This window comes from Enhydra lutris, unplaced genomic scaffold (genome assembly GCF_002288905.1).
Source record: "Enhydra lutris kenyoni isolate GAN:26980312 unplaced genomic scaffold, ASM228890v2 scaffoldscaffold38, whole genome shotgun sequence".
Classification (NCBI taxonomy): Eukaryota; Metazoa; Chordata; class Mammalia; order Carnivora; family Mustelidae; genus Enhydra; species Enhydra lutris.
In genome coordinates this window covers 8,455,434-8,465,342 of record NW_019154122.1, presented here as the reverse complement: position 1 = coordinate 8,465,342, position 9,909 = coordinate 8,455,434, and the positions used below count along the sequence as shown (strand labels likewise).

Here is a 9,909-nt window from a genome sequence, read left to right as displayed (position 1 = left end):
ACCTCTTCCTCTCAAAGTGCACACCTGTGACAATGTGATTTATCATAAGAAATATATGTTATCTGCTCTTTGTCCAATTCCTGGCATAGAGCTCCTCTCACCCTTTCAAACTGCCCAGGTGCTGAGAGCAAGAAAGGTGTCTTTTGGGGGTGCCTGGGTGGCTCAGTCGGTTAAGCCTCTGCCTTTGGCTCAGGTCATGATCCCAGGGTCCTGGGATGGAGCCCCACATTGGGGTCCCTGCTCAGCGGGAAGCCTGCCTCTCCCTCTTCCTCTGCCTGCCACTCCCTTTGCTTATGCTCTATCAAATGAATAAATGAAATCTTTTTTTTTTAAAGGCATCTTTGGGGCGCCTGGGTGGCTCAGTGGGTTAAAGCCTCTGCCTTCAGCTCAGGTCATGATCCCAGGGTCCTGGGATTGAGCCCCACATCAGGCTCTCTGCTCAGTGGGGAGCCTGCTTCCTCCTCTCTCTCTCTCTGCCTACTTGTGATCTCTGTCAAATAAATAAATAAAATCTTAAAAAAAAAAAAAGAAGCGATGATGCCTTAAGTAAAATCCAAGTTTTTAAAAAAAAAATTAAAAAAAAAAATAAGTAAAACATGATTTACTTTTCTTCAAAAAAAAAGGCACCTTTTGTTATGTATTAACAAGGTAACTTTTTTTTAAAATTTTTTTTAAGATTTTTATTTGTTAATTTGAGATAGAGAAAGAGAGAGCGTGAGCAGGGGGAGGAACAGAGGGAGAAGGACAAGCAGACTCTGCACGGAGCACAGAGCCCCACACGGGCCCAATCCCAGGGCTCCAAGATCAGGACCTGAGCGGAAATCAAGAGCTAGACACTGCACCGACCAAGCCACTGGGATGCCCCATGAGCTGGCTTTTATTTTTTTTTTTTTTAAGATTTTATTTATTTATTTGACAGACAGAGATCACAAGTAGGCAGAGGCAGGCAGAGAGAGAGGGAGGGAGGCAGGCTCCCTGTTGAGCAGAGAGCCTGATGTGATGCGGGGCTCGATGCTGGGCTCGATCCCAGGACCCTGGGATCATGACCTGAGCCAAAGACAGAGGCTTTAACCCATTGAGCCACCCAGGAACCCCTACCTGGCTTTTAGAAAGACCCTAGGTCACCTGGTGGCCAGGGGAACCAATTGGAACTTTCAGCCCCACCCACCAACGTCAAGGAGGGTGCAGGGGCTGGAGGTGGAGTTCAGTCACTAATGCGTAATGATTTAATCCTCCGTGAACAGAGTGGAGGAGATCCAGGAAGAATGGCGGGCTCAGAGAGTGTTAGAAGCTCCGTCCCTTTCTCCACCCTCTGCCCTGTGCATCTCTTCCACCTGGCTGTTCCTGAGTTGCACACTTTTATAATAAACTGGTAATCTAGGGGCATCTGGCTGGTTCAGTCAGTTAAGCATCTGCTTTGACTCAGGTCCTGATTTCTGGGTCCTGGGATTGAGCCCTGTGTCGGGCTGCCTGCTCAGCAGTGCTCTGCTTCTCCTTCTCCCTTGCCCTCTGTGATCTCTCTCGCTACTACTCTATCTCAAATAGATAAATAAAATCTATAAACAAAACAAAACAGAACCCTAGGAATGCCTGGGTGGCTCAGTCAGTTTAGCATCTGCCTTCAGCTTAGGTCACAATCTCGGGGTCCTGGGATCGAGCCCTGTACCAGGCTCTCTGCTCAGTGGGGAGCCCGCTTCTCCCTCTCCCTCTGCCTACTGCTCTGCAGGCTTGTGCTTTCTCTCAGTGTCAAATAAATAAATAAAATCGTAAAAAAAAAAAAACCAAAACAAAACAAACAAACCTGGTAATCTAGTAAGTAAAATGTTTTACTGACTTCTGTGTGCCACTCTAGCATATAAGGAGGGGGTCATGGGAAGCTCTGATCTAGAAATCAGAATCACAGAGGACAGTGTGGGATTACAATTAGCATGAGCAGTGGGGGGATTGGCAGTCATGTGGGAATGAGCCCTTCATCTGTAGACTCTCGCTGACTCTAGGTAGACAGTGTCAGAATAGAGTTAATCGCTTGCTGGTGTGGGGAGAAATCAAACACACACATCAGAATTGATGTTAGAAGTGGAATGCCCTTAATCACTTTTTGAAGTCATTTTTGCTGTGTCAGGAAACATGTTCACAGGTTCTGGGGCCTAGGACGTGGCTATCTTTGGGGGAGCACTATTCTTATGCCATGCAGAGTTACTGGTAATGTACAGAGGTGATACCGTTACATTTAATGAAACAATACTGATTTTCATTTCAAAGTATATTTCCAACAAATGAGCAAACAAACTGAAACAGACTCACCAATACAGAGAACAAACTGGTGGTTGTCAGAGGGTTGGTTGGTGGGGGGGGGGGTTAGGCAAAATAGGTGAAGGGCATTAAGAGGTACAAACTTCCAGTTACAACACTGGGGGGCCTGGCTGACTCAGTTGCTAGAGCATGTATCCCTCTTGATCTCAGGGTTGTGAGTTTTGGTATTGGGGTTCTGAATTTGAGCCCCACCTTCGGTGTAGAAATCACTTAAAAATAAAATATTTAATTAAAAATAAGGAGGTACAAACTTTCAGTTTTAAAATGAATAAGTCAGGGTGTCTGGGTGGCTGGGTCTTGATTTCAGGGGTTAAGCGGCTGACTCGATTTCGGCTCAGGGCATGCTTTCAGGGTCGTGAGATCGAGCCCTTCATCAGGCTCTGTGCTCTGTATGGAGTCTGCTTGTCCCTCTCCCTCTGTTCCTCCCCCCACTCGCATGCTCTCTCTCTCTCAAATAAAGAAATAAAATCTTAAAGCAACAATAATAGTAATTTAAAAATAAAATGAAGAAGTCACAAAGATGAAAAGTGCAGTGTGGGAATGGGGACTGTAGCTGATAATATTGTAATAATCTTTTTTTCGTGACAGATGGTAACTACACTTCCCGCGGTGAGCATTTCCTACTATGTGTAAATGTCAAATCATTACGTCTCTGTCAGGCACCTGAAACTGACACAATATTGCACGTCAACCTCACTCCCCTTAAAAAATGGTGATAATAAAGTAAATACTTTTTTTTCAATAAAAACAGTTGGTTGATTTAAAAGAGGCTGTCGATAAATGTGTCCTCCTCAAATTCATATAGTGAAATGGAATCTCGAGTGTGGTGGGGTTTGGAGGTGGCGCTTTTAGGAGACGATTGGATCATGAGCATGGAGTCCTCGTGAAGAGGTTGGTGCCCAGATACAAGGGACTCCAGATAGTGTCCCTGCCCATTTTGCCCCATGAAGACCCTGCCGTTTCCGATCCCTGGTGAGTCCTCACCAAACACAGATTCCGTGAACATCTTGATCTGGCCCCAGCATCCAGGGTTGTGAGAAATCCATTTTCTTTATTTTGTTGTTTTTTAAAAACTTTATTTATTTATTTATTTATTTATCTGACAGAGAGAGAGAGAGAGAGATCACAAGTAGGGATAGAGGCAGGCAGAGAGAGAGGAGGAAGCAGGCTCCTTGCTGAGCAAAGAGCCCTATGCGGGGCTCGATCCCAGGACCCTGAGATCATGACCTGAGCCCAAGGCAGAGGCTTAACCCACTGAGTCACCCAGGCGCCCTGAGAAATCCATTTTCTTGTTGAAGTCTGGGCAGACTGAGGCACAGAATGGGTGGGAAGTGGCTGGAGTGGAGAGAAATGGTGTCTGTTCGGTAAAACAGCCTCCCAGTGGTGACCTGACAACAATTCTGTTGACATAACCCTGAGCATCAAAGCGATCCGCTAGCTGCCCCGGGCCAGTTCCTGCGGCTCCTGGTGGAATTCACTCAGCAGATCCGGATCCGGTCCGGTAAATATAAAAGGTCTGATCCTTGGGTGGGGAGCCACATCCTGGAAAAAGCTGCTGAGAAGTTCTCTCCTTCCAGAGCTAGAAGTTCTCCCACTGTGGCTGCAGCAGTGACCCCCCACTCTCGAAAGCCTCCAGCGACCAACAAGCCAGCGCCAGAGTCATGGGCCTTGCGACGGATCTGGAGACCTGCTCAGGTAAGAGGTGGTGGGCGGGGGTCCTCAGCACCGCAGAAGGACCAGCTGAGGTGGGGCTTGGGACAGCAGACACCCTCCCTGGAGCTGCCAGGTTTCTCAAGCCATGGCTGGTGGGCTTTGTGGATTCCCTGTGTTGACGAACCTACCAGAACATGAGCTTCCTTCCAAGACTGTGTCATGAGGAAGAGCACATAGTGAAGAGAATTTATTTAGGTAACTCAAGAAGTTCACTGTTGGAGAGTCCAGGCTCTGGATTCACACGGAGCTGCTCTGGCCCTCTCTTCATTGATAAGGGGGATGGACTGGCTCATGGCTTCTCCCTGAGCTGGGTCAGGAGGGTACAAAAGTAAGACTGCAGGGATGCCAGCACGTCTAGATCCCCAGACGGCCCCAGGCACTACCAGTGGCCTCCAGGGCTAGGGACGAAGTTGTGTCGGGGAGGGGAGAGCAGCCCGGTGCTCCCTGAGGACCACCATTTGCACAAGCCGAGCCTCAGTTTCCTCATCTGTAAAAGATGGCAGGACCTTCCTCTTGTTCGAGGACCTCATTACTTCAACAGTGTGGTCTGTGGACCAGCAGCATGGGCATTCCCTGGGGGACTGCTAATAATGCAGAGCCTCGGGGCGCCTGGGTGGCTCAGTCATTAAGCGTCTGCCTCCGGCTCAGAGCATGATGCCAGGGTCGTGGGATCTGAGTCCCACATTAGGTTCCCTGCTCAGCGGAAAGCCTGCTTCTCCCTCTCCCACTCCCCTTGCTTGTGTTCCCTCTCTCTGCTGTCTCTCTCTCTCTCTGTCAAATAAATAAAATCTAAAAAAAAAAAAAAAAGCAAAGCCCCCGCCCCACGCCCCCCCCCCCCAACCGAGCATACCAGAGTCCACTTGGGAAATTCCTACACACAGAAGCTCTGATCCCCAGGGCTCTGTTCCGGAAGGCAGACGGCTGAGTAGGGGAAAGCCGGGATTTCAACTCAGGTCTCCCTCGTGCTGAAATCCATGCTCTTGGACCCCACTCTCTTCCCATCTTTGTGTGTCAGCCAGTTGGGGAGTGAAACCCTCGAGAAGGAACAGGTGAATGAAGGAAACCACACCGGACTGTGCTGACGCAAGCCTTCGGTCTCCTTCCTTCCAGGTGGGAAGCCTGCCTGCCATCCGAAGGCCATCCCTGCCGCTCACCTCACTTTTGTTATCGACTGTGCTCGTGGCAAACAGCTCTCCCTGGTGGAACCCCCGGTGCCCCCCCGAGCCTCCGGTCCTCATCTAGGACCTGTCACTCCTCCAATGAAGACCTATATCTTGTTCTGTGGCGAAAACCCGCCCCACCTGACTCAGGAGGCCCCTGTGGGTGGGGGACTCCTGGCCCACCCCGGGGGGGCCCTGCCAGCCCGCAGAGGGACGGTGGCCCCAGCTTCCTCCCTAGTCAGTCCACAGGTCCCCCAGGAGGCTCCTGAAGCCAAGGGGAATCCCCTGAAGGCTGTGACCTCAAGGTCTTCAGCTTGGGGCACAGTCATCGGCTCGCTCAAAGCCCTCTCCTCCTGTGTCTGCGGGCAGGCAGAGTAACTAGAAGAGCCTGGCCCTGGAGGAGGGGTTGGCACAGCGGGCTGGAGAGCTCCGAACTGAGATTCCCAAAACCCAACCCCCCTTCCCCAGCCAAGCAGAAGTCTTTGTACCCGAGCCAAGGAACAGCATTAGAACGATCAAGGACATCTGAAGCAGCCATCAAGTACACGCTCAAAGGTCTCCTCCTTCCTCCTACTTATCTTTGTTCGCCTTAAGGCACCTGCGCAGGGAAAGAGACTAGTTCATCCTACAGCAAATCCTAATGTCGCATCTTCCACACGCCAGGCTCAGCAGAGTACTAGGAAAGACAGCACAGCATTCTTGGAGCTTATCCTCGGGGCGGTGGGTGTGGGTGAAGGCAAGGGTTAAATAAATACATGAATCAATAAAGATGATTTTGAACAGTGATGGAACGAGTGCTGTGTAGGACCCGACATGGGGTGCGGGGATGGGAGGTGATAGGAGGCACGGAGCTTTTCTGATACGGTGGGTGGGAAAGACCTCTGAGCGGGTCACAAAGTATGATCTAAAAGACGAGAAGGAGCCGGCACCGTGAAAATCCGCCCTCCCCTCTGCCACCTGGCTGGCGTCCTGTCCCAGGGCGACCTGCGTGGCATCAGGCTGCCCCAGTGTGACGGGTAGGCCCAGCGAGTTGTCTGCCGCCATCCTGGCTCTTGGGCCAGTGTGTGGGTCCCCGGGAGACCGGACACCAGGTGGGGAAATTCGGGGCCCCAGACAGAGCCCGGTGACCCAAAATGGGAGATAAGGGGAGCTGTCGGTCGAGAGGGCACGGGAGGGGCTCCGCAAGGTAATGGGGTTTCATGTATGATCAGATACATAAGAGCCTTATTTCCTGAGCAGCTACTGCATACCAGGCCCATAGGGATACAAGGGGTGAGTGGGGGTCCCTGCCTCATGGAGGCAGTCACGTTACCGCGGGAAGCGGGGTCACTGGCATGTGTGTGAGGTTGTGTGTAGGTCTAAGATGGATGGCGGTGTGTGGAATGCTTAATCAACTCAGCTGAGGAAGCACGTCTCCAGGATTTCTTGTTAAAATTGCTGAACGCCCCTGGGGGGCTCCATTAGTGAAGCGTCTGACTCTTGATTTCAGCTCAGGTCATGATCTCAGGGTCGTGAGATCAAGCCCCACATCAGCTCTGTGCTGGACATGGAGCTTGCTTAAGTTTCTCTCTCTCCCTCTCCCTCTGCCCCTACCCCCTCCCTCTCTGAAAAACAAAACCGCTAAATGTTCATGTACTTATTTAACAACTATTTTGCTAGTTTCCTACAAACCCTAGTAGCCAAGTTGTACTGGCCGTTTGCTCTGTACCAGGGAAGCGACATCCTCGGGGGTGCCTGTGTGAGGAAGCTCAGGTTAGGGAGCTGAGGTGCACAGAACTGAGGGATCCACTCCACGGAATCCCTCTGAGGCAGAGGGGATCCAGAGGGAGTAGCCGTAACTCCATCCTCCAGGAGCTCCCAGCCTGGTGGGGGAGGCAAGAAAGGAAGACGACTGTTACTATACCTTCTGGTAAGTGCAACAGTAAGGCATACAGAATAATGCTGGGGCTGAAGGAGGGCGTCCAGCCCACTCTGGGGAGAAGAGATCCGGGAGGGCTTCCTGCAGGAAGTGGTATCTAAAATGTGACCAGAGAGTGAGCCACACAAAGGCAAGGGAACAGGGCTAGGGAGTATTCCAGAAGAAGGAACAGAGTCCTTCAGTCTGGCTGGAGTGTTCATTCACTCACCAGGTGTTTACTGGGCACCTACGGTGTGCTCTGGGCAAGACCCTCAGTTGGAGCCGTGATAAGACAGACAAGGGCCCACCCTGAAGGAGCTCGTTCTCCGGTTGGGGGAAGACAATGTGTGCATGTGCACACGAAATAGTGGCTGGAGACGTGGCAGGGACCTCATCATGTGAGGCCTGGCAGGCGGTGATGAGGTCTTCAGATTTTATTCTAAGATAGGTTCTGTTGGAAATTGTGAGCAGAGAGCGACATGCCCAGACCTACCTTTAAGAAAATAGTTCCTGTAGGGGCGCCTGGCTGGATCCGTGGGTAGAGCATGTGACTCTTGTTTTTAAGTTTGTTTGTTTGTTTATTTATTTATTTATTTACATAACCGCTACACCCATTGTGGGGCTTGAACTCAAGACCCCTAGATCAAGAGTTGCATGTTCTTCCTACTGGGCCAGCTAGGCACCCTGAGCTTGTGACTCTTGATCTTGGGATCGTGAGTTCAGGCCCCAGGTCGGGCGTAGAGCTTACTGAAAAACAAAACAAAACTTTCCCTTGCACTTGTGCTGGGACCAGAAGGCAAGGGTGAGGGCGCAGGAGGGGGCTGGGAAGCTTCAGAGCCTGCCTCTAATCCTGATGAACGGGGGTGGGGGTGAGAGCGGTGGCTTGGTCTAAACGGGTAGTGACAGAGTCATCTGGATGACGTTTGCCTCACCTCCCTCCTCCCCGGTGGAGAAGCACGGACTGGAAGAGCGGGAAGGCAACGCTGCAAAGGAAGCGTGAGGCCCTCAAGGAAGAGGGTGGGCCTGTGGCTGCAGGTCCAGCTTTGTAACAGCAGGTGCCGCCCTATCATCAGACTGGAAGGCACCATGTCCTGGCTGGGCGGGTAGGGTAGGGAACTGCTGGGCAAGGGGCCAGAGTCCTGGGCAGGCCACCCAATGGGGTCCATCCTTCCAGAAGCCCAACTTGCTTCTAACCAACACCCCCTTCATCCCGACAGTGACTATACGTATACATATACACATATATAATATATTATATTATATATAATATAAAATATAATATAAAATATAATATAAAATATATTGTATATATTTTAAGTGTATTTATTTTTTAGTGCTCTATACCCAGCAGGGGCTCGAACTCACCATCCTGAGATCAAGAGTCATCTGCTCTCTGACAGAGCCAGCCAGGTGCCCCATGACTATGTATTTTTTCACATGCACCACACACCACCTCTGTTCCTCTCGTATCAGACCAGAGCGGTGGGTATGACTTTTATGGGCATTTTGCAGATGAGGAAAGAGGCAGAGCCCAAATCCAAACCACAGGCAGTGTGTCTCCGCAGCTGTAAGCCACCATGACCCTGAGCCAGGCGGTCGGCACTGTGTTCACATTTGTTCAATGAGCAGAGGCCCCAGCCTGGGCCGGGACTGTGTGCAGAGAGTGTGTGGGGCTGAACGGGTGAGCAGGGACCTCACTGAGATGGAACTCACGGGTGGAGGAGAGAGCTCAGTTAGTCTCTCCACCCACAATCCTGTGAGGCACTGTCCCATTTTACAGATGTGGAAACTGAGGCTCAGGTAGGGAAAGCCGCTGGCCCAAGGTCACACAGCTAGCAAGTGGCAGAACAAGGGTTGAAATTAAGGGCATTTGGGGGGGCACGTGGGTGGCTCAGACATTAAGCCTCTGCCTTCAGCTTAGGTCATGATCCCAGGGTCCTGGGATCGAGCCCTGCATCGGGCTCCCTGCTCGGCGGGAAGTCTGATTCTCCCTCTTCCTTTCCCCATGCTTGTGGTCCCTCTCTTGCTATCTCTCTCTCTGTCAAATAAATAAATAAAGTCTTATAAGAAAAAAAGGAAATTAAGGTTGTTGGGCTTCAGAACTTTGCCTACCACCCATATTGCAAGAACTCAGAACAATTCTGTTGCGGGAATGAATCAATAAATAGAAGAAAGTGAACCAGTGAGTTAAAGTGTGAATAAGTGACTGTATTTCCAGCCTGGCAGCTGTGGTTCACCAGGGCTGTCTCCAGTGCCTTAAAGTGTTTATGCATGACAGGCGGTGGTCGAGAATGGTGTGAGAAGGAGTGGAGATGGGCGCCTGGGCGGCTCAGTCAGTTGAGCATCTGGCTCTTGGTTTTGGCTTGGGTCATGATCTTAGGGTCATGAGACTGAGCCCCGGATCAGGCTCTGCATTCAGCACAGAGTTTGCCTGAGATTCTCTCTCTGCCTCTTTGCCTGCTTCTCCCTGTCTCGTTCTCTCTCTCCCCTGCAAAATAAATAAAGAAGTCTATTTTTTTTAAGATTTTATTTATTTATTTATTTGATGGACAGAGATCACAAGTAGGCAGAGAGGCAGATGAGGTGGGGGGGAAGCAGGCTCCCTGCTGAGCAGAGAGCCCAATGCGGGGCTCGATCCCAGGACCCCGGGATCATGACCTGAGCCGAAGGCAGAGGCTTTAACCCACTGAGCCACCCAGGCACCCCTAAAGAAGTCTATTTTTTAAAAGATATTTTAATTTGAGAGAGTGCGCATGAGTGGGTAGAGGGGTAGAGAGAGAGAGAGAAGCAGACTCCTTGCTGAAACCGGGAGCCTGATGAGGGACT

At 50.9% G+C, this 9,909-nt stretch overlaps 1 protein-coding gene across 1 annotated transcript; it reads left to right on the top strand.

Annotated features, from left to right (window-relative positions):
- Window positions 1-3,974: 3,974 nt before the first annotated feature.
- LOC111154582 (steroid receptor associated and regulated protein) lies at window positions 3,975-5,564 on the top strand. Its single transcript, XM_022514244.1, has 2 exons — window positions 3,975-4,008; window positions 5,137-5,564. The coding sequence occupies exons 1-2, from the start codon at window positions 3,975-3,977 to the stop codon at window positions 5,562-5,564; spliced, it is 462 nt and encodes a 153-aa protein (XP_022369952.1).
- Window positions 5,565-9,909: the final 4,345 nt, after the last annotated feature.